Genomic DNA, 25,449 nt, shown 5'->3' on the forward strand with positions numbered 1-25,449 from the left:
ATATCCTTCAAGCAAGAAAGTTTATATGCCCATGTTTTATACGACCCGGACGCATTTTTGACATGGTTTGTTAACTCTAATAATGCTTCATGGTAAATGCATTTAATTTTATGTTGACAATTTTCTGACTTCTCTTACAAAATTACATTGCTCACAATCTTTGGAGATGATCGTAGGCATCAACACATATATGCACCATGGCCCGCGGGCCAAATGTAGCCCTCGCAGTTATCTTATGTGGCCCGTGATGAATAACCAAACCACTGAAGTGCCCCACGAACGATTATTTAATCACTAACGTGGCTCGTTGCACATTTTCAGAGTACTTAAGTAACCTCGTACTTCAGTATACCCACGTTTTACAAAACTTTGGAGAGGAGAGTGAAATTACTCTAAAACATTATATTTTCGTATAATACTGCTCGGGAAGCACGTGGTGCAAAATAGCAATAAATAAAAATTACGTCTTAAACGTGCTAAAAATTACTTTTCTCTACAATTTAGACACATTTTGGGCGAATTTTGAATTCTTTTGACGTCATGCTTTCAGGGAAAAACGTTTCCCCGAGAGAGTCAGTCTCGGAATGAATTAGGGTGGATATACATCTACAGACTCAACGTGTCGTGTCAGACACGGCAAACATTCTTACATTCTTTAACATGAAAATGTCTTCCTGTGCCTGCGCAGTCGCGATACGATTGGTATGAATAAGTTCATTGGTTTTATGGTAAAGAATGTCTGAAATGACACGGTGAGTGTCTGTAGATGTGAATCCACCCTAGATGTGAATCCACCCTTGCTGACGTAAGTACAGTATTATGACTGTGTTATGAGACGCCCTCAAAAGAAAAAAAAAATCAACGAGATATTTGAAAATAGGTTGAAGAAGAAAAGATTTTTTTGAGCAAGATACAATGAAATGTCGTTGTAGTGATTTCAAAATCTCTTCCTTATAGAGGGATTTTCGTAGTAAAAGATGTTGAATCGAGAGAAGTATAACATTAAACTAAAAGTATTTCTAAAATAGATTTGAAAGATCATCATTGTGGAGAAAATTTAACAACTTTCCAAAGACACCCATCCTTCGGGAACGCTTCTATATCTCTCAGATATGTGAAGCGGGGTATAACCGGTCCTTCAATGTTCAACGTGGAGAGAGTTGTCGTTATATCGAGTATCGTAGTAGTAAGATTTCACTAAAATGTAAGACCTACGCGTTATTTGAGTTTCTTTTCCTTCTTTCTACATTTGAAGAAATCGCAATATATAAATAGTTCAATAGTTAAAAGGTGTTTAAGGACTGTACTCTGCACCCCTTGTACTATATTACAGATGTGAAAACGATCACATGTTCGATGCAATTCATAATAAGCATTAATGATAAACACCGTAGAAACAGGCAAAATCAATTTAATGAATTCGTTTAATCTTTATTCCATTGAACGAGAACAACATGCCCTTTCGTTTGAGAATACGAGAAACTTTTCCGTATATGATCCAATAATTTCTCGAGACGATGATCAAGGGGGGTCCACGGTAATCGTTGATTCATGGTTCAATATTAGTTGCGAGATTCTTTCGTACGAAGAAGTAGAATATCCTAGCGAGTGACTCTACGAAATCGGCAACCGCCACTAATGATACTCCGATCCAAACTCCTAGGAATCCACCGATGTAACTGAACAGCTCTGTTTCCTGAAAGGCCAAAATAAAAAGTTAATGGGAACAAAGACGGTCCTTCTTTGCATGAAATATATGTAGCCCTACGTATTTTTTTTTTTTTTTTCATGCACATGTAAGTGATACATTTAAATGCGGTAAAAAATTGGAGAAGCAATCGCGTAGAGTTATATTTGTAGCCTACACTTTGAGTTGTCAAAATATCAGGCGCAACCTCTTGAGAAAGACCTGAAGTTTCCTGGGTGAGGCACGAGAACTATATCACTATTTGACCGTACATGCACCTCGTTGGAATTTCAAACGAATCAATAAATACATGCCGGAATGTGTGTTCTGAGTGTATGTATGGACTTAACGTATTTATGTTGTCACAGACGTTTTGTGTTTTTTCTGGTGCTGCCATCCAACTTCCTTATTTTAAAATAGAGATGGTAAATGCTTGAATTTTTCATGTTATTTGTGAGCATGATGCTCTTTGTGGAGAGACTTTTTTTCAAATGAGAGACTGGCTCGCATTTGCGCCTCAAAGTTGAAAAACCACAGAAAAACAACTTCAGCCGACCACCACTACGTCGAAAGCGGAATTCTATATGTTGAGCACTGGACCAAAAAGTTTGAGGAAAACCCTGGTCTATATCCTGTCTTCAGTACGTGTCCTATGTATGTTTAATATAAAAAATTTGCTCAACTGTTTTACAGCCGGATTTTTTCCGTCAAAGTAGACTCATCCAAGTTTTGAACCACTCTATCTTTCTTCTCTCTCTATACTATTTTCCTCCTCACCCTTTTATGCGACTGGTGTTCCAAGTTTCCACCTCTGACGGGATATCTTTCATTTTCTTCATCCTTCACAAATCCAAAACATACCCATACTCTCCATCTGGGTGTCTTGGACTTTAAAGAGTTGATTTAACGCCCCCCCCCCCCCCCCAGCGTCAAAAGTGGAGTCGACTGATCTAATGTATATATGTACCGGTATATATGAGCTGACATCATCATCATCATCGTGCGTCCCCCCCCCCCAGCAATAATGTCCTTGCCCCCCCCAGACTTCCAAATCAATCTCCGCCTATGTGCGTGATGCCCATAGATCATGTCCGTTGTGTGTGAAAGTACATCAATGGCGAGTGATGAGCGTTTTGAGAAATTTATCTCCAGCGTTCACCCACATATTTTTGAGAAAACTTGTGCATTACCTGGAACTGTGGCTTGTGGAGGTAGGTTACAACTTCTGGTTTCGATATGTGCACATTAACGTAAGTTCTGAAAATATCGTAGAGGAAAAACAATTATTTCTTCGAAATCGAAGACAAGTACGAGAATGAAAGCCATACATATGCATATAACATTGGAGTTTTAAAATAATAATAAAAAAATGCAGTAGAGAGAAAGCTGGTATTCGCTATTTGAACTTTAAACTTAGTAAATAATAATAATACAGTAAAATTTGTCTTTTTAACGGGAAAAAGTCGTGGTACAGTGATTTCAGTGCCAAAATGCACATTGAAAAAACCTGTATTAAACGGAACCTGTCTAACGCGGAAACAGAAAGGAAAATTGTACCCCTTTAACGGAAAATTTCACACAATCACTGCGAATGTTTGGCGACAAAAGGATAAACATAATATTAAAGTGCTCCATCAAAATGTTTTACGCAAATGTGAGTTCTACATCATCCGCCCTTAGATTAGGAAAAATCCGTTTCTGTTCTTGATGCTGTGGTTTTGATAAGTCATATGTATTACATGTAAATCAGTTGCTTTCTGAAATTGCGACAAAATTCGTCGCATAAGCAGGTTTTTTTTCACGGGCGATATCGGTGTGAGGGTTGAATTTCCAAATGATATGCAAGCCGTGTGCGTTTCGTGATCGCAAGGCCGAGCAGGGCCGGAATTAATCAGAAAGAGGCAAAGGGGAGCAACTGCCCTGACAGAAAAATTTAGGAGGTGGAAAATTTTAGGGGAGAAAACACCGTTATAAAATCGTCGAATTTTACAGTGGTAGGGGCGGCAAAATCATGTTGCTCTCTTTCTCTTTCTTTCCCACACAAAGTTCTTAATTATGGCCCTGATGCTGTGTATTACATAAAAATATACGATAATGAAATAAAGTACTTGGGAATTATAGGCTAATTAATTATTTATTTATTTTATCTATTTTTAAAGTGTTCGCTCTATCTTCAATTAATTTATTTTTATTTTATTTCATTGACGCACGAGATCGTTACATTATTTTACACATCATATCAACTGAACCTCTATTAAGCGGAAACCTGTGTTCAACGGAGAAAATCTCAGCCCCTTGCGATTCCGTTGAAGACAGGTTTTACTGTATATGAATTTTATTTCATAAGTATGTAAATTGTACGAAAGACCTTCAAAATCTTCTCAAAACATTTTTTTGGAGTATGATTTTCTTAATTTTCAAAGAAAGGAGGTGTGGAGGGGGGGGGGAGAGGAAAGGAATGAAAATAGTCTTGTTACATAAGACTGCAAATTAATAACTTTAAATCAAGATAACGCATAGATCGCGACTGCCTTTAATCAAAGTAGCCTCCTATCGTATTTATAATCAAATACTTATTCTGAATACGGAAAGTAGATGGCAGCACACATTAAGTTATTCGTTCCCTAATTCACTGTTTTTATTCTGGGACCATCGAAAGAAAGAGATAAGTCTGGAATGCATGCAACCAATAAAAGAAAAACGAGAAAGGAAAGCAAAAATAGAAAAACAAAAAAAATACTTCCGCGTTCAAATTACGGGAATCGATTTGTGAAATTTGAAAGCAAATAGCTTAGTGCATACTTTCCCAAACTTTTCGTTTTTTATCGCCGCCTTCTTCAGAAATTTTTTTCTCTCATTGCCTCCTACTCAAGCGAACCCATAGGATCCTATGCTAAACCAGTAGCTTCTATCGCCCACCTCCCCCCCCCCCGGACCATTCCAACACCTATCAGGAGGCGATATTGCCCACTTTGGGAAACATTGGCTTAGTGCAAAAACGAAATCAGAAAGTAATTTAAAATATTCAGTCGAAACAAAGTAGAAAAATGATCTGAAGAAACAAAGCCATCTCTGGGTTCTTCATCAGGGTAAACACCACAGAGAATGGCTGAAATAGCAAAAACGTTTCTGAAAGCACTTTAGGCCTGAGCCTAAAATAAAAGTGCTTCTTCCTTTACGTTTTTGCCAATGCATCACGTCAGAAATCCAACAAACGAAATCGACAGCAAAAAATCCAATCACACTATACATACTAATATATATATATAATTTGGTTTTAAACTAAAAATATAGCCAAAGACAACGTCACATAATGAAAGTGCTTTACTCACAATTCCTCTTCCGGAACTCCTCTTATCTAAGAAAATAAAAAAAAAACATGGATCAATCTTCATGTAAGATAATAATTATTAAATTTTCATCCACCAAATCTAAATTCAAAGGACCTTGGTCGGTGCAGGGAAATTCTGGAAATTCTGCAGTTTTTGTGCAATTTAGCATTCTCTTGATTTAACAAGTTATGAGAAATGAGAGAGGCAAGGGGTGTGTCGAGACGCTTTGAGCTAAATACGCGAGTATATCACAAACATCAACGTTTGATTGTTTGTATAGTCACCTTCCCTTCAGGATGATGAGAATGCTTTTATTAATTACTTCCAATGATTTAGTTTCATAATTATGTACCTGTATGTATATGTATTATCTGCGTTGTCTGGATTTGATTTCGCAAAATTTTTTCACCTGGTTTCGATGATTTGAAACATTTTCCTTCGATACTTTCCAACATACAGACGTCAAGTGTTTCAGTCATTCGTATAAATTGCAGATGTATTTCTCCAAGATTATACCATTTAAAATTTCCAATATTTATAAATAACAAATGCAGTACAATAATATGTACAGAGATTCGACTATCCGGCACTGAGGGTTATGTTGAAAACCGATAGGACGTAGTATCAGTGGTGTTTCAAGGGTACAACCATTAATGCAAATGTTAATGTCTGAAAAATGCTGAAACATATGAAGTACACGTTTTTGAATCAGTGTGCGATTATGAGTAGTTAATAAATAGTGATTCACACATGGTGTAATTAAATACTGGCATTCAATATACACCAGAATAAGAAGAATTAAGTAGTCGTATACACGATCCAACGTTTGCCTCAAGACATTAAAACATCCCAGAAACTCGCGAGCGCAGGTCATAAAATGCCCACGTTGGAAAGCCCAAATTTATGGTGTGCCTGTGATATGAATATTCTAAAATGTCAAATTGCTTTTTCTTCTTTGTTTCAAAAAAATTATAACACCCGAAAGTTATAACACCGAAAAAATTAGAACATCTGATTGGGTAAAAACAAATTATTACACGAATATTTTTACGAAAATGAACTTCATCTTGATCGAATAAGTGTTGTATATCTTTCTTAGTTATGTGCATACATGTGAACCTGGAATAGTTCGATCTTCGCAATACGGGTAGAAAAACGAGACATTTCTGCAAACCGCAAAATTACACGTGCAATTGCTTGAATAGTATGAGAAAACGTGTGGTGATATCGTAAGAATATATTGTAATGTGGCCATCTTTGGCCTTCACCATGTATTTTATTCATCAAGAAAGCTGGCTTTCATTTTGATGGCTTCTTTTTCGTTTGTTTTTTTTTTCATGTGCCACTACAATCAGGACCGGACTTGGGCAGGTGCGAAGGGTGCAGTCGCACCGGGCCACTAAATTTTAGGGGCCGCAAAACGAATTAAAAATGCTTTCTTTACATTGAGAAAAATACGTTGATTTCATTGAGTTAGTGCTTTGATAAGAAGTCAAAATACTGTATATCTTAAGATGCTGTCTAAGACGGTGACCCTCCAGATCTAGGATTTTGAAAACCCCCTCCCGATCCCGCGGCCTGCATCTCATAATTTAGTGCCCTAGGCAAATACTATTTTTGGGTGGCTCTTGTACAGTTTTCTTTGAGGCAGAGGCGTGGGGAGGGATTTGCCCGTAAATGCAAAAAGCAGCCAAATTCTGCGCCCTGTAAATTTGTGGGCGCATGCCCCATTTGCTCAGGGGTGCTGGAAAAGAAAGAGCGCCGAATTCTCACTCTAACGACATATTTAATACTACATCGGGGGGGGGGGTGCGGCAAAATGCATGCTTGTCACAGCTGAAAGAGTATTCGTGACTGATGTGCTGTGTATAGATGTTGTAGAGATGGTGCCCACATTTTGCAGCAGAATGGGCCCGATGCCTATGCCAGAGAATAGCCTAGGCATCGGAACCTGGGGGCTGAGTCTTATTTCAGCCCCCTCAAAAGGGGATCTTGAAAAACTATTTCGGAGGGCCGCAAAGCAGCTGTTTTCACACCGGGCAGCAGAATAATTAAGCCCGTCCCTGACTACAATATCTTGATAGGATCAGCATCAGATATCACAAAACCACCAAAACATCGATGAAGTTTGATGGGTATGACCGAATTCCCGATCGAAATTGCATTTTCCATCTTCAAACAAAGTCTACATAACTAAAACTAAAGCTAAAACTAAAAAATGACCAATAAATCAGAAGACTTCTCTGGGCGTAGGTGTACATCAGGCTCTCTACTATTTAGTTCCAGAAATCGGAAACTGGTGTGGAGATAACAATTTCATTTGCCCTCGAGATTTTGCTCTCGGGAATTGCTGCAGAATTGATATAGGGTTACGTGGGTGAAATCTTGATGGCAAACGAAATTGTCTTCTCCATAGATAGCATAAATTTATGCAATATTTTTTTACCTCCGGTAATGTTCAAGGAGAACCTTTTAGAAAATTCAAATGCAAATTACAGTCATACCATATATAAATTTGGGCTTTCCAACTCGCTTATTTCATGAAGCGTGCTTGCAGGGTTACTTTAGGTGTTCTAATATTTTCAAACGAAGGTGTGTATCCTCTCAAACTTGAGACAAAACTGACTATTACAAAAAAAAAATGATTTTTTTTATTGATTTGTCTTTATTGCATGTCAAAATGTCCTTTAAAAAGAAAAAATAATAATTAATTAATTAGTTTGGGTCACGCGATATCTTCACCAGGATACATTGGAGCTAGGTACACGTACTTATACCTCAGGTCTTAACTTGAAAAAAGAATCATTAAAAACCATTCAAACCCGTTAAAAAAATGAGTTGCACATATTTGTACCTCCTGGAGCGAAGAAGTTAAATAAGAAAGAGTTTTTTTTAATTACTCGTGGGCGAGATGTACTTACGTCTTCCTCGACGTATCTTTCTTGAAATTCATATTGCAGATCAACCAAACTGAAATACAAATGAGATCTGGTGACGCGAAAGAAAAATGGCTTCAAAATTTCAAATGGCATTACAATATACTGGACTGCAATTAAAACTTTAAAAGACGCCGATATTATATTCAGAGGCGCACGCACGCACACACATTTTGCAATTATAATTACTCACTGACACGACACTTTGCATTGAGACGAGCACGATTTAGGATTTTTCTCGAATTCTTCTTCGGATGAAGACTTTTCTATTTCTTCGTGGAATGTCGAGAGCGTCCCTTTGAAAAGAGAAGAAAAAGTATGAGCACTCTGCATAACGGAGAATATGAGCATTTACTAAAACTATTTTCATAGAAAAATGCGAAGTTGAAATCGAGCAGGTTTGACAGGACAATAAAACCTTTCCTTGTATAGAGATGTCAAGAGTCGAGTGAATGTGAAAACATCAGCTGCACATCTCGAAGCTGCGAAGCATAAAGAATTACCCACGCTTTAACTAAACTGACAAAGCATGGCAGGAAATCGAATATCGACAAGATTGTTTATTCAACATAACTCTGGTGTCGAAGAGTTTGCGAGGTATATACTGTATTCGCGGTAAATTTTTAGCTCCAAATATAATTTGGACTAAAAATTTTATTTTCAATTTTGCTTGGCTTTCCTAAATAATGAGCAGAAATAAGAAATGGACCTTTCTATATCGGCCACCAAATATAGCTCCGGCAGCAACGATAACGTTGAAATCATATACAATTTATATCGTTAATGGGCTCCAATGGTAAGGCAAGTAGTGACTCTCAGCTCAAAAGAAATTGCTTTTTGAGTGAACGAGTTTAAAGATTTTCGCTTCCATCGCTGCTGTGAGATATAACTATTGGTGGTCCAAATGGTAGAAATGAAACAAATTATTTTGGTCCTACTACTACTACTACACTGCTACTATTTGAGCGTAAATGAACCTCGTACACATTCCTCTGCTGCATTTTTCTCGAATCGTTAGACGCTAGAATATGTATTCTGAGTGTATGTGTGGCCTCTAACGTATTTATGTTGTCGGAGTTTGGATTTTTTCAAGTTATTGCTGGTGCTGCCATCTCCCTTCCGTATTTCGAAGTGAAGAAGATAAATACTTGAATTTTTCATGTAAGTATCATGTTGAAGGTCTGCCTGTTGAGACTTTTTTAAATAGAAGACCGACTCTCATTTGCGCCTTGAAGTTGGAAAACCGCAGAAAACAACTTCAGCCGACCACCACTGTGCTGTCAACGGGGCTGGAACCCCTCACGATGAGGATCGTGGTACTGGATGGCGCCAGTACTGCTACTACTTAACCGTACACATACTTCTTCGGAATTTCTAACGAATCGGCACATTCCGGAATGTGTGTTCCGAGTGAATGTGTGGCCTTAACGTATCTATGTTGTAGAGTTGCGCTTGTTTGATGTTCATGCTGCCATCTGTCTTCCATTTTTAGAAGTAGAGATGGAAATGCTTGAATTTTCGTGTTATGTCAGTCTAGTGTTGTAGGTCTGCCTGCTCTCTGCGGAGGGACTTTTTTAAATGGAAGACCGGCTCGCATTCGCACCTCGAATTTCGAAAACGGCAGAAACCGATCACCACTGTGCCGTCAACGGAGTTCGAACCTGGATCCTCAGGACGAGAGTCCAGCACGATGCCCACACAACCGCACAGCGGCCGCCAGTACTACTACTACTCTTAGACTGTAAATGCACCTCTTTAAACATTCTTCTCTCTTAAAAATTCCTCTGAAGAGTTTCTAACAAATTGATGCACGCGATGTATATGCGTATGCATGAGTTCCGCCACTATCTCAGTTCATTAGAGGTCATTCATCCACTTACGGTTATCACAGTGAGGCGCATTGCTCGGGAAGAAAAGGTATGGCGATGTACATCGATGAACAGAGACCAGGTGATCAAAGAGACATTGGATAACGCATTCCTGGAAAAAAAAATTATAAAAATCAAGAAACGATTGGGCAAGTTCATATAATGATGGGCCTCATTCTTCAACTCATGGAAAACTAATATATACTCGTGAAAATACATTTTCAAGAAGTGCCTAACAGTGCATTTTATAGCTATTGCGAAGAGAAATAAATTTCATTCCTCATACGTGTAACGATGTCTTAGCTATTTGGTCAGATACGACGAATGACGCATCAAAGTTTAGCATTATCTAATGCTAAGAAATCAACAACAAATATGGCGCAAATATACGAAAAATAAAAAACTTTCCTAATGCATTTCGACACACGGTGGGTGTATTTTTCAGACGAAGGCCGGGATTACGCTATAGAAGTTTCAGAAAAGTTCTTTTATAAAATTTGGAAAATGTAACCAATAAGCGTATTTGCTACATTCAATCTAATGTAACCAATAGCCTTATTGCTTGTTGTTTTTGTTTTTTTTTCAAATTTTGTAAAAGGTTTTTTTCCTCAAACTAATACTACTCTCTTAGCACTACTACTACTCACTTTTACAGAGTATTCCCAGTCGAAGAACATTTAACCTAATCAACAACAACTTACATCCTAAACAACTTACTATAGGTGTTGATTTATTGTCGAAGATTCCACTTGGGCTGAATACCAAATCTTAACTCTCATTTGCTCAACGGGAACAAGTACGTCTGTTCACTTCAAACGTCGTGGTCAGAATGAACCTGAGAGCCTGCGTGTAAGACTGATGCAGCACCCCATTTGGCCGCTTGCGGAATGCATCTACCCGATTGGTATATACAGAATTTCTTAGAATTCCCGCTCGTAATGAATATAAGCCGTGTCGTTGCGGAAAACCGCAGAAAACAACTTACCATAGGTGTTGATTTATTGTCGTTTACTAGTATTTTTTTCAGCCCGCGTGGCATAGTGGTAAGATGCTTGTCTATCACTGTTCCAGGTTCAAACCCGGTACAGAGTATAGATAAGTATTTTCCCTAATGACTTGAGGCTACCACCGATAGATGACGCCTTCATTTCTAACCCAACTCATTAATGGCAGTAAATTGTAATAAAGCGATATGGCCAGAGTTGGTGTTTGGTGAAGTAACAGTATATTTTTGAAGACCCCGAATATATACATGTGCCTTCTTAGAGATCTAAATTTGCTGTGGACTTCACTTTGTAAACTACTCTCCTTGGAATTTAAATCTATGGCCTTCTGGCCAGTAGTGAACAACGATGGTCGATTTTTCACATTTTTAATTTTTAACACAGCGAGCGGGCTCATTTAATCTTATCTTTATGGTATACCCTTGTCTGTCCTATATAACCAAGAGGGTAGTCACCACATTTAATGTAATAAATGCCCCCTCTATTGTTTATTCTGTAGAATACCATCTTTGGGGTCTTGAAACCCAAGTTTTTAGTAGGCACATCTACGGATGTTAGGATGAACTTCTTGAAAATCCGTTTGATCTTTAGCCAGGTTATTGGATCGTAGGTTATTACTACACTATCTTTGAATAATGTATTCTTCCTTCTGAAGACGACACACACAATGTGTCGAAATGCATTAGGAATTTGATATTTTCCGTATATTTGCCTTATTCGTTGGTGATTTCTTAGTATTCTGGGCGAAGTTTATTTACTCTTCGATAATGGTTGGAAGAAATTGTTCCGGCATCAAAGTTTCGTTCTATTCACACAAATTCTCTTCATTCGAACAATTTCTGAGCAAACCACATCTTTCTGATATCGTTATTCGATGAATTTTCCTCAGAATCCTTTTTTTTTACTTTTTGACCGCCCAGTAAGTATATCTATAGGCTACATATAAAATAACATGCCCTGACTCACTGGCTGACTCATTCACTGATTCATCATTGCCGAGCCCAAACTGCTGAAGCTATAAACACGGAAATTGGTCAGTGGTTTTATTTTATGACGTGTGGACTCACTAAGAAGGGTTTTTTTTCGAAATTCGACCCCTAAGTGGGGTCATAAGAGGGTTCAAAGGTTACGTAGAGAAATCACGCCGAATTGAAATCACTGAAGCTATATTTATGAAATTTATTCAGTAGTTTTATTTCATGACATAAAAACTCACTAACAAGGGGTTTTTCCCAAATTCGGCCCCTGGGGGTCATAGGGGGGAGGGGTTCAAAGGTTATATAGACAAATCACGCCGAGCCGAAACCACTGAAGTGAAAAATAGAATTTGGTCAGTATATTCATTTTTGATGTAGGGACTCACAAAAAAGGGATTTTTCAAAATTCAATCCCCTAAGCCGGTTCAAAAGTTATATGGTGCAATCTCACCGCTGAAGCTATGAATATGAAATTGAGTCCGTTGTTTTATTTTATGATGTAAAGACTCACTAAAGAGGGACTTTTCAAGGGGATCATAAGGATGTTCAAAGGTTATATGGAGCAATCAGGGCGCCAGGCTAGAAGCACTGAAGCTATAAATATGAAATTTGGTTAGTATTATATTTTATAAGACAGGATTTCTGAAACTTCAACCCCCAAGGGATCATGATAGCTTCAAATGTTGTATGTGGGAATCATCACCGAGTAATTATCAAATCTACGGGAATGAAGTCGCGGGTAACAGCTAGTACGAATGTAGAGAAAGAATGAGAGATAGAGAATATATACAAACTGATTTGCTGCGAGGACTGCTCCTGCCGTTATTTTCCCAGTGCATCTCGTAATCAATGCAGTTGTGGGCCAGGGGATGAGGCAACAGCCGCTGCTCCCTCTGAAATTATTTAAAATTGATTTGTGAGAAATTCGTCGCTGCAACATATCTCGGGAGTTTAGAGAAATTTTTCATTGCCTAATGCTGAATCTTTCATTTCATTTCTTCGTGCCTCGCGAGAGCAAAACAAAAATGTCATTCGGTAAGTGTGAACGTAGAGATTTGTTTATTTAATTGAACATTTGAAAATAATAATAATAGCAATAACTTATACCACTTTCAGCAATAGAGTTTGCAATTTTTCACAACTACTAAATGACATTGAATTTTCACATTCATAATTAGATAAGAAAGGTTCCTCAGACACAGCCTACTTTGTTCAAACGAACATTATTCTGAAAATTAACATTAATACTAATTATTCATTAACTAAGCATATAAAGTGATGCTTTCATTACTAAAAATGAATATGCATATATAATGTATATATCAGGGATTTCTCAAAGTACAACTTTTCGCGGAACCCTTGACGATAATGAGGCTGTTCCATGGAACTCAAACAAGTTTTGAATATTTATCCAAATCGAAAGAGAATAGCAAAATAAAACCGGGCTTACGCACAACCTGACAATTTGCATTTTTATTGTCACAAATCATTGAGCCAGATCTTGTCGTAGAAGCCCCTGTGCAACCGGGGTCCCCGTACCGAGCTCTGGTGGGACTCCTGTAGTGAGATGGTTAGCCTTTATTTCACGAAAATTACTTCTATATTATACTAATCTCCATTATTGGACAAATTTTTTTATTAAGAATTTAGATAGATGATTGCTGATTATTATACGATGATAGTCTTATCTTTTTGTTGCCTTATCAGAGGTGGCCATGTTTCCTTTGCTATTTAATAAAATTTCCGGATACACCCATCCGTCGGGAACGCTTTGATATCTCTCTCTGAGATGTGAAGCGAGGGGTGTGTCCGGTCATTCAATGTTAAGATGTGGTCCAGATAAGTAAAGTCACGTAAATTCCAATTGAAGGATCCTCATTATTAGTGGATAAAAAATTTCCAAAAAAAAACATCGTTTATACACCTTATTATTTCCTGATGAAACAGAAAAATGACATATTCATGAACTAGCTTCTGGTTCAAAAATTCAATGCAAAAAAATGCAATGTAACTGTAAGTTGTTTGGTCATCCAAGTGGTCTGAATTTTTTAAACGACGCCATCTCATTAAATTCCACATAAAGGACAGTTTTTCGAATGTCAGTAACAAGAATGCTTTCTTCTTTGGAAGCTCCTCCGAATCCCAGGATTTTCGAGGGTTCCGTGACGTTTGATCATGCGGAAGCTCAAACTCCCATAGAACCCTAGGATCCCACGGAACACTAGTTGGAAACCCAAGATGTTTATAATTAGTATCTATCACCTTTAACTTACGTCACTCTGTATTTACGCCGACACGCGCTAAAAATGTTTTTTCTTTTTTTAATTAGACGCCCTTTGAGCGACTTGCGCACTTGAGCGTCGTGTTCTTAGATGTTCTTAGAGAGAAATGTTCCCCCTAAAGATTCGCATTAAAAAATATGAATAGATAAGAAATATAAAAGAAAATCTGTAAATTTTTACCTCCCTTCTCCTCCTGAGGAGCTCGGGACATTATCATTGCGAAAGTTTACCTCGACTTACGTCGTCACTCTCGGAACGAATTGCTAACGTAACTTGAGTTGTCATTGTACATATGTATGTTAAGCTGGTCACTTAATAATGCTAATTAATTACAAGAAGGCAAAAACACAAACACAGTGCACGTCAACTAAAACAACCAGGTAAGCTGTCTCTGCGTGCCGTGCAATTGTCAATTCGTTTGAAAAGAAGTTTTACCATTTCTAATCGCATGGTGTAGCCGAGACCAGCTTTGAGAAAAATGCCCTCTTCGATCGGGTCTTGGATATCGAACGGGGAATGAAAGTTAAATATCATTCCCGGTTTTCTCTCCGGTTTGAATACTTCGTCAGGTTCCACGTCGAAGGCGAACTTGTCGATCGGTTTGCCTAAAACAAAACCTCTGTTACGCTAATTCAGAAAGGATTAATATTTAAATCTACATATATATAAAATTGATTTTCTGTCTGTCTGTGTGCTTGCTTGCGCGCGCGCGCGCGCGTGTGTGTGTGTGTGTTGAACGATAGATTACTTTGAAGATCGCCAGAGCTGGGAAAATGTTCGAAATGGGCAAAACTTTCGGGGAACAATGATTCCTGGGCCTCAACAATGACTTTCGGAATGTTTACTTTGGTTACCTAGCAATGCGTTTAAGGGTGGTATTCACCGACATGGTTTAAACCTGTAGTTACAATTTTTGGATAAGAGATCAACATAGATTGGTCAAAACCCTGAATTTAACCAATCCGTGTCGATCTCTTATCAAAAAATTGTGACTATAGCTTAAACCATGTCGGTGAATACGGCCCTTAAGACATGCATATGCTTATACAATGGTTTGTCACTTTGATACTCCCAGTAACTGAACCCTGGCAGCGCCGGGTAATATAGCTAATCTATACATATGACATGAATGTCGCTCTCCACTTGTTAATACAAGATATACAGAAGACTGGATGTTGTGAAGATATTTATTATTTGAGATGTTAATTTTTTAAGGAAGGAAAAAAATCATCTCTGCCTCTACCGGGAGTCGAACCCGGGTCCCTCGAGACGAACGACTGGTCCCTTTCCAGTCTTCTGTATATCTTGTATTAACAAGTGGAGAGCGACATTCATGTCATATATATAGCCCTCTGGTGGCTCGTCGTCCATGAGCTATTAGCTGATCGGTTTCACCGTCCATTGCACGGTTCCGTTCGGCATATATACGCTCTAGCGAAGGGAAATCTATATCTCCTCTGTAGCTTAGCGGTCAGAGCACTCGTCCGGCAATCGAGGGACCCGGGTTCGACTCCCGGTAGAGGCAGAGCTGAGTTTTTTCCTTCCTTAAAAAGTTAACATCTCAAATAATAAATATCTTCACAACATCCAGTCTTCTGTATATCTTGTAATCTATACATATAAAATAACATGTCCTGACGGACTGATTTATCATCAGTATATCGAGCTGAAACCGCTGAAAGCTACAAATATGAAATTCGGTTAGTAGTTTTATTTCATGACGTAAAGACTCACTAAGAAGGGTTTTTCCGAAATTTCATCTCTAAAAGGTCATCACGCCGAACCTAAACCACTGAAGTGAAAAATATGATATTTTGGCAGTACTTTTATTTTGTAATGTATAGACTCACTGAAAAGGGATTTTTCAAAGATCCCCCCCCCCCTGGGGGGTTCAAAGGTCATATGGAGCAATCATCGCTGAGCTGAAATCGCTGAAGCTTTAAATATGAAATTTAGTGAGTTGTTTTTAAGGGACTTTTCAAATTTCAATCTCTAAGGGGGTTTATAATGTAGACACCCACTAAGACGGGAGCACCGAGTAATTTTCGGATTACCGAATCCAAGCAAAGCCTCGGGTAACTGAATAAATAGCGTCAATAACTAAGGAATAATCTGCAGAGTATTCAAAATTACAAAGTTTAGCAATAATTACACCTTCTACATATGGTGATTGTAACTGTTCTTTATTAACGCTGCATTTTTAGCTGTGCAAATATTGCTCAGGAATCACGGTTGATCTTTTTTAGATTATATTCATTTGTGATATGATAGATGATTACGGGTGAATTGCGAATAACGAAACGAACGAGAATAAACATTCGTGCGAAGAAAATAAGAAATAGGAAAATCGCCAACTTCTTTTATTCTTTCTAACGGTTCTGTGAGGGAGGGAGCTGTTCGTTCTCATGTTTTCCGTATAACATAGGATTGGCTCTTCCGTGCTCTTCATCACCATATAAGGCCCGTCAATCCTAAATGATAACAAAAGTCAATATAATCATCTTCGTGTAAAATTATGAAACTCAAATATAAAATTTACATTGCACAGTATACCCTGACTAAGTTAGGAAAACAAGTAGAGATAAATACTGGAGCACGCGTCTACACCGTCATTACTCGGGTTCTTGTGGGTGTAAAGGGGAGGGAGGGGGGGGGGTTATTAAATAAATGTGCCTGGCTTTTTTTTTCTTTGTTTCTTTTCCCCCGACGCACAAAATGACTGCATCGCCATAGCCTTTAATGCAAATGTGCATGTTGCATTTTGCCGTGTCGTAGCATCTAAAGCAGGGGTTCTTAACCTATGGGTCTCCGAGGCTTCTCAGAAAACTTAAAAAAAATCATTATTTTTTCATTTTTAGTGTTTTTTTGTGTTGTAAGCGTGACAAGACACGGAAATGTGAATATATCGAAGAGCATGAATATGTGGTAGCAAGCAAGTCTTTGATATTAACAAAAAAGCCCATCTGTCAATCTTTTCCCCTGTCTGATCATCCCGCCCCTTCTTCTCTCCGTGGAGACAGTCTGGGCAACACTTCCCTATTGATAAGGCTATCTTCTCTAGGGTCTAGGTCTGGAACAGAAACAATAATAATTCGGAATTTCTGGGAATAATGTCACAGTGACCACCGATCACCTTTTGAAAAAAAACATCGTTTTTTTTTTGTCGGTGTTTGTCTGCTTGTTCCGCAGAGCACTTGTATTTCTTCCTGCTCGTGCTTTTGGTGCGCGTGTACTTGTCTTCTGTGGTAAATTTCACAATTTTTTCATTTTTCTTTTTTTGTAATAATTATGTGTTTTGCATAAGTCCCCCAATTATACCCAAACGTCCATATAAAGATGATTTCCTAGACTTTGGATTCGCATCCATACATGATCAAGGGTTCATTAAGCCTCAATGCGTCATATGTGATGAAGTACTGAGCAACGAATCACTGAAACAAAATAAGTTAAAGAGGCACCTTGGAAGTAAACACAGTGCTTTAGTGGCTAAAGAACGAAGTTTCTTCGAAAGAAAAGAACAGCAACTGGAGCGCAACACCTCTATAATCGAAACAAGACAGCTTTTTTTTACACTATTGGAGTCCTGTTCACTTTTGGTGAAACCAGCAGATATAGATATGGTCTGCATTGCGCGTGGTGAAGGATATGCAAAAAAAAAAAAAATTCATCAAATACCACTGTCTAATGACACAATGCTCACGCGTATTTTTGATCTGTCGACAAATATTTAAAAAAAAGGTTATTTCATCTACAAACAAGTGGAAGGTTTAGTCTGCAATTGGATGAAATCACTGACGTTAGTGAAGACGCTCAATTGCATACGATATGCTGGAGGTTTCGAAATTGAAGAAGAATTTTTCTTTCGCTTTGCACTCACTACCAGTACAGGTGCAGACATTTTCAATCTAACGGACATATTTTTCAAAGAGGAAGGTCTCAATGCAACAGCGTCTGTACTGATAGGGCGCCGCCTATGCTTGGGACACACCTGGGATTCTGTCCAAAAGTGAAGGAGATAAATTCGTAAGTTATGGCAGTTCATTGTCTTCTACACAGAGGAAAATTTTGCAACCAAGAGGCAAGCAGAAGATTTGAGTGTTGCTATGAAAGAGATCATTCAAATTGTCAATTTCATAAAAGCAAGAGACAGAGAGAGAACCGTTTTCAAAAACAAACTCTGTTCGTTTTGGATAAGTTTGGAAAAAAAAAGTTTTACTTCCATTTCCTATAGTACGCACCTATGTGAAGATGGCTTTTCTACGCTTTTTGCCATGAAAACTAAAAATAGGAGCAGATTATAACCAGAACATGATATGAGATACTGCCTATCAAAAATACATCAACATTTATGCAAGGTCAAGGATCACATTGATGTAAAGTAGCAGTTTTTTTGTTTTTTTTTATTTCATAAAATTTACCATCAAGATGTATGATGATTACCATCATAAATCTGAATATTCATATCAGATAAGATGTTTCTTTTCTGGCGATGTTTAATTTGAGAAGCTATCCATACTTAGAATAAGACAACCATAAGTATTCTTTATGGGCATTGTATAATATTTTATCATGTGTATATATTGTTCACAATTTTTGTTAATTACATTTGTAATTGGGTTGCTATATTTTTGAAATATATGACATTCATATTTTTATGGGCATCTTTTTCTCAGCCACCACGTTAGGCATTTTGCCTGTTGTGGCCTTGTATTTGTATAAGTGTTATGTTCAATATTTTTTACAGGGAATTCGAATTGATGAAAAAAAATTAAATTTTATTCCACCGTAATCTGAGGTAGCTCTTTATTTTGCATCCATTTGTAATTCTAATATATTTGGCGGATTTTTTTTTTTTTTTTTTTTTTTTTGAAAATTGGCGATGTCCCATTTTTTTTTTGTCAATGAAATATGGTCAGCTAAATAATAAGAAAAATTATAGAGCATTTTGTAATTTAAAAATTGTTCCACGGATCGCGAACTTGATGGTGTTGTTGATTTTGGGTCGCGACTGAAAAAGGTTAAGAACCCCTGAACTAAAGCTTATATCAATAAGTGTTGGTGAGCAGCATACTCACTCGTTAAGGTCAAATGTATCGTTTTCAGATAGTGTGAAGGTTTTAAAAGTATGGCCCAATTCTTTTAGCTCGTCGAAGCTGATGCTTTTTTCAAAATCGCGGAATTCCACTTTCGGTACCTGAGAGAAAGAAACATCACAACACAAATGTGTACATCCCTCATTGGAAGTAAAATTTCTAAAATATAATAATTATATGAAGAAAAATTCTCGTAGTAAAAGCAAAGTCTGAATCCGGTATGAAATGTGATTGACGAGGTGATAGCAATATGTGCGGTGAAGTTCATTATAGTCTCGTGTTTATTTAAATACACATGGTCAAAAAACCCATTATGTCAATTTCTTTCCTAAAGTTTTTTGGTATTTCAGAAAACACATCTCTAAGTGTCATTTCAGGACGGAATTGATTTCGAAACTTTCTCATCAATGCTGATTTCGGAACTTAATCCTATGAAAAGAATTCCATTCTTGTCAAAAAAAAATTTCGTTATATCCGATATTCATAAATATGGCTATTCGTTATAAGTGATATTATAAACTCAGGAATTGCAGGTTCATTGGAACGAAAATTTTTTTTTATAACCGATACTTGCGTAATATCCGATTTCGTTATAATCGGGCTCGACTGTATTTTTCGACTTTGTACTGTATATAGACCTACAGACTCGCTAGAGAAAACGAACTACTAAACCAGACGTGCACCTCGTCCATATTCCTCTACGAGACTTCTACCGAATTGGTACATGTTGGAATGTGCGCGTGCGTGTTGTGAACCTAACGTAAAGTTTCTTCCTATATAATGTTTATTATCTGTAGTGTTGCCATCTGCCATCAACTTTTCTAACCATGAGTGAAGTGTATGATTGAAGATTTTATCGTTGTAGGCCGGAGGAAAAATAACTACACAAACGGTTTTTTGAAGTTATTATATGTTTTCTCTCTCACAACTACACTGCTCAAAACAATTAGGGGAGCACATGGTTTTAACAAAATTACGCAAAGATGTATACCGATAAGTAACATAAAATGAATCATCCATAATTTAAAGCCTAGCAGGAAACGGAAGAAGAAAACTTCATATGCAAATCAAAGTTCATGACGTCAAAAACCAGAAAAAGGAGATAAGGGCAGAAATCGGGATGTTGCAGAAACGTCTGTTTTACTGCCGTAACTGTGAAATTCGATTCGCAGTATTTTTTTTTGAGACAAGGTGACTTGAGGATGCCTCAACAACGTGATTTACCGGAATCCATGGCATGGCGTGTTATAGGCAGACTGGAATCCGGGCAAACAAAACGTAGTGTCGCGGACGCTGTTGGAGTTGCCAGAAGTGTTGTTGCAAGGCTGTGGAATCGATTCCAAGAAACAGGAAATGTTAGACGTCGACCAGGGCAAGGTCGGCCACGCGCCACTACAGCAACTGATGACCGGTATATACGGTTAACAGCCCGTCGAAACAGAACAGAGAATGCTACGCAGCTGCAAAGACGGTTGCTCTTGGCAACAGGACGAAGGGTGTCCAGCCAAACAGTACGTAATCGGCTTCATGAGGGAGGGCTCTATGCACGTAGGCCAATGGTCTGCATTCCGTTGACCCCACGCCACCGTGCGGCCCGAAGAAGATGGGCTGCTGAACATCAAGATTGGAGCCAAGTGCTGTTTACAGACGAGTCCCGATTCAGTCTGGAGTGTGACCCCCGACGTGTTCTGGTATGGAGGGACAGGGGCACTCGAAATAACCCCGCATTCGTTCGTGAAAGGTCACAATACAGACGAGCTGGTTGGATGGTATGGGATGTAATCAGCATAGGCGGACGTACGGACCTGCATATCATTCGGAATGGCACTTTTACGGCCCGAAGGTATGCAGACGAGATACTACGACCTCATGTCATCCCTTACGCTGGAGCCATTTGGGATTCCTTTGTTTTCCAGGATGATAATGCCCGACCGCATAGAGCTCGTCTGGTGGAGAACATGCTTGAAGCTGAAACAATACAGCGTATGGAATGGCCAGCGTGCTCTCCTGACCTCAATCCAATCCAGCATGTTTGGGACATGCTCAGACGACGCATTGCTGCGCGACCAAGGCCGCCTGTTACTGTCCGAGACTTGCAGATTGCACTTCTTGAGGAGTGGAACAGTATTCCCCAAAGTCTGATCGATAACCTCATCGCATCCATGGCAAACAGGTGTGCAGCAGTCTTAGCTGTTCGAGGAGACCTATTAAAACTCATGCATCATGTCTAAACAGTACTTTTTTTTCATCGTTTACATGTAACCAAATTGTTGCCCTAAATTATCTTTTCATGTTTTTTCCATATTTTCAAAGAATTAAAGCTTAATTCCAAATTTTTTTACGTCTTTTTTCTGTATTGCGCATTGATACGCGTGTACTATCTATTGTATGCCAATACGTGGCTGTCTCGCACGGTTTTCTTCACTTTTTTGCCTGCTCCCCCTAATTGTTTTGAGCAGTGTGTATATATATAATAAAAGGTTTCATGGCGAATGAGTTGAACATCGTCTACTTTATTTACATGCTAGAAATAGAGAAATTTTCTGTATATATACATGATTCGGTTATTTTAATTCGTAGAGAATATTACACAAAAGAACACTAAAATTAACAAAAACAAGTTATGAATAAGGGGAGTGAAACCAGGGTGAAATCGGCAAATGAATGTATAGAAAAATATACTCACACCGCCTGTATTAAAACTTACAAGCAAGTTGCTCAACGTCTTTGATTTCTTTTTGAAATACTGACAGAAATCTGTGTAGTTGAGGCAAAATTCTTTTATGTTCTCCGGAGTATAGCAACGGTCCGGATATTTACGACAAAATTCGCTTCGTCTCACGCTGAGGAAGAGGAAAATTATGAAAATTTGAACTTTAAGAAAGAAAATCAATGATAAAGGTAAACATTGAAGATATAAAAGGGTAAAAATTGCCCTTGCACAATTTACATAGACAAATAAATAAAAAAAAAAAAGAAAGAAGGAATACAGAGATGATAATTTAAAATAACTATTATCATTAATTAATTAACTAATTAATTATGATGTCGTTCTCGCGCATCTGGTAATAAAATGAACAATTCTCCATGATGAACCAAGCCTTCAATTTTATTTTTCTCCCACGTCCCTTCCTATAATAAGAAAAATTGAAAATTCTCACGCAACAAAATAGTCGCATATGTGCTGGGAGATCATTCCTATAACTTTTCTCTTTTTTTCAAATCGAGCACACCTTTGGTCCTACCGTCATGGGCAATTTAGTACCGAGTGAGGTGTGCCTGAAGTGTAAGTACCTAACAGTCTTAGTGTGTATCTAGTGTTGCGTCTGATTTTTCAGTGCTGTCATCTACATTTAAAATTGCGAGTGAAGTGTAATGATTGAATATTTTTACCGTTGTGTAGGACTGTTGCTCTCAGCGGCGAGACTTTTTAACGGGGAGATCGACTTGCGTTCGTGCCTCGAAGTTGGAAATCTCAGAAAACCGACTTCAGCCGACCACACGAAATCGGCCTAAACTGTGTCTCTTGAATTTATTGTTTAATTTTTTAAAATGCGATCACCTCGTATTCCCAAGGGATCTTTACGATCTGTCCAGGGAATTTGTTAGTGTGTTAGTAGACATCCATTCCCGAACCGGGATTCGAACCCAGACCTGCACAGTCAGAAGCTAGCTCCCTAACCACTAGACTGCCAGGTGGCATATTAAATATATTTGACACAAAACTTTTTTTTCGTCACTTTCTATTTATATTCACGTTTCTGGCAATTCGTCAACCTACCAAATATCTCTTATAACGTGGTTGAACTTAAATTAATTTTTTCCACCATTAATTTTGAACAAACTTCTCACTGACTATACTTACTTCATTTATCGGCAAGGTAAAGAAATGTCCCTAAGAATGTTTTTGGATTTTTTTGGGGTTGACAATCCTTTTTTTCCGCCCGATTTCATGAGAATGACTCACTTATAAATTTTGTTTGTTTTTTATTTATTTATTATTCTTCCCATACGCACATCTTCGAAGATCCAGGCACTCAACATTAATTTATGACACGAAATGGTAGCGAAGTGAAACGTTGGTATCAACAGAAAATCTTCTTTTTTTTTTCGATGACACAAGGCCATGGCGATGACACATGGCGACATCCACTTTTTCTCTAGACTATTACTATAATAAGAGTGAAATATTTCCGCGAAGGATCATTGCAGAACCTTCGTTTAGGTGTAATGAGAACTTGATACCTTTACTCGGCGTCCACGTATGAATCAAATGAAAAATTGTGATGAGTTTCTTAGAAAATTAATTTCATATATTTTTGCACATCAGTCACTTCATTTAAAGATTTAAACTAATTTTTTTTATAAAATATTGAAATTACTTTTTGGTTGAACCGCTCCCAAATATCATATCGCGGGCATATGCCAATTGCTCTATTATGTGCATCGAAATTAATCTTCTTTTTAAAATATATTTCAAATTTTTCAAGTACTACTTTGATTCATTACGTAACGATAGCTTTACCAAAGAGATTAAACGGCACTACACAGAGATATTGTTGTTCGGCTATTCGCGTTTGAAAAGATATTGAACGCTGCTTATAGGTATTCACTCACCTGTTATAGTTACAGAAGGTGTATGCCGGGTGAATGTATTCGTCTGGAACTTCGATTTTTATGTCTACCAACGTCGGATAACTGTTGAAATATGTGAGAAAAACGGAAACTTGGTAGAAGAATCCAGTGGTGCAAAGAACGAGTATAGCCACTTTCCAGGCGAATCGAAGACGGCTTCTGACGGATGCAATCGATGGTATGCCCGTCACCAGAGAGATGCTCATTTCTCTCCGGGCGTATTCAGAGAAAGATATAGTGGATGGATCATCGCCTTCCGTTTGACTCGCTGCAGGCTTCATTTCAAACTTGCATCGCCCTGAAATCTGTCATAACGATACGATATTGGATATGAGTACATTACATCTTAGTTCGATTCCTATATTAGGACAGATAAACCACTCATTCAAGAAATACTGGTTATACCGAGGATTTCCTTATGTTTTATGGGTCCCAAATTGTTTGCGCAGCAAATAAATGTCTGCAACCGTTGATGACGTGCAGTTACTAAAAACCTCAAAATTTGTTCGAAGGGTTGTTTACATGAAAAAATAAAGAAATTTACTTTTTATACAGTCGCTTTGCGCTAAAAGTTCCAATTATTAAAATGTAGATCTCTCTCTGGAAAATACTTTGCGAAAAATTTCATGTTTTAAATGCAATATTTATCGAGATGCGGAATATATAGCTAAATTGGTGTAGGTGGTGGTGTATCAGACTGTGAATCCGAAGACCTGGGTTCGGATCTAGTTCGTTGAAGTTATCAATTTTATGGGCATTTTGTCGGTTGTGGCCTTTGTATTTGTATAAAATCACTATGTTTTAGCAACTTATAGGTGTTGACAAGTTTTCATTAGCTCAAAAGTTGCCATTTTTTGGGACTGTACACAAATAAAATGAACTCACCCATTTTATTTTTTTATTCACAATAAATAGCAACTACATTTTTTTTAAATCATTTTGAAAATTGAAGAATTTTTACGACTTTGAATTTTGTTTACATTTCGCCATTTGTGAACCGCACCCTCAATTATTCGCGTTAAATGCTGGAAACTTCAGCATTATCGTCAAATATCTCCGTTAATATCATCATCAATGGTACATCAGTCCTAAGACTGGTTCGCCCCCATGTTAAACAGATGCCACACATCTCTGTCTTGGGGTTTGTTCTTTAATTAGTTACAGCTGGTGCACATTAATATTTTAAGCGGTTTTATAAATGCCACAGATCAGCATTAACTGGTGCAATGGAAATAACCAGATCCACATTAAATGCCACATCTTTTTTCAAGAAAAAACTTTTTTCTGATTTTGTGCAAGTGATTGTGCCTCCCACCTCCTTTCAACTCCGAGAACAATAAACCGAGGAAGAGAGAAATACTCTATCTTTTTCTATTATCTATATTATACGCATATTCCTATATTGCCCTAAAAGAGAAAGAATTTTTTTTATTTGTATAATAACGGTTTTAAAAGTACAAATATTTTAAAACCGTTTCTCTTCTTCTGTTATCAGAACGTCAACAATAGTCGACTCTGTCCACTGGCTATTGATCGACAGGTCGTGGGGGGGGGGGGGGGGTGATAGGAAACACATATGCGCTTGGAGAACCCTCGTTACAAACGTGTTCGGATTAGTCGTTGCCGAAATTCAAA

At 37.9% G+C, this 25,449-nt stretch overlaps 1 protein-coding gene across 1 annotated transcript; it reads right to left on the bottom strand.

The window, feature by feature from the left end:
* Positions 1-1,429: 1,429 nt before the first annotated feature.
* LOC149086476 (uncharacterized) lies at positions 1,430-24,172 on the bottom strand. Its single transcript, XM_089231812.1, has 12 exons — positions 23,797-24,172; positions 21,887-22,022; positions 19,162-19,280; positions 16,442-16,557; positions 14,522-14,691; positions 12,599-12,697; positions 9,836-9,935; positions 8,149-8,251; positions 7,941-7,989; positions 5,020-5,045; positions 2,878-2,944; positions 1,430-1,696 (listed from the first exon to the last, which is right to left on the bottom strand). Exons 1-12 carry the CDS (start codon positions 24,093-24,095, stop codon positions 1,550-1,552), a joined length of 1,431 nt encoding a protein of 476 aa, XP_089087938.1. The 5' UTR covers positions 24,096-24,172; the 3' UTR covers positions 1,430-1,549.
* Positions 24,173-25,449: the final 1,277 nt, after the last annotated feature.

Source organism: Pholcus phalangioides, unplaced genomic scaffold, assembly GCF_987345545.1.
Source record: "Pholcus phalangioides strain wild (caught in Gottingen) unplaced genomic scaffold, Ppha-v1.0 ptg000004l_1, whole genome shotgun sequence".
NCBI classification, from domain to species: Eukaryota; Metazoa; Arthropoda; class Arachnida; order Araneae; family Pholcidae; genus Pholcus; species Pholcus phalangioides.

Bases quoted from the DNA above. Each gene is read 5' to 3' on its own strand.
- LOC149086476 (XM_089231812.1), bottom strand. From the start codon at position 24,095: ATGAAGCCTGCAGCGAGTCAAACGGAAGGCGATGATCCATCCACTATA. The intron at 16,558-19,161 runs GTGAGTATGCTG...GTTATCATTTAG, and splicing joins GATACATTTGACCTTAACGA to GATTGACGGGCCTTATATGG. The intron at 8,252-9,835 runs GTAAGTGGATGA...CTCTTTTCAAAG, and splicing joins TGCGCCTCACTGTGATAACC to GGACGCTCTCGACATTCCAC.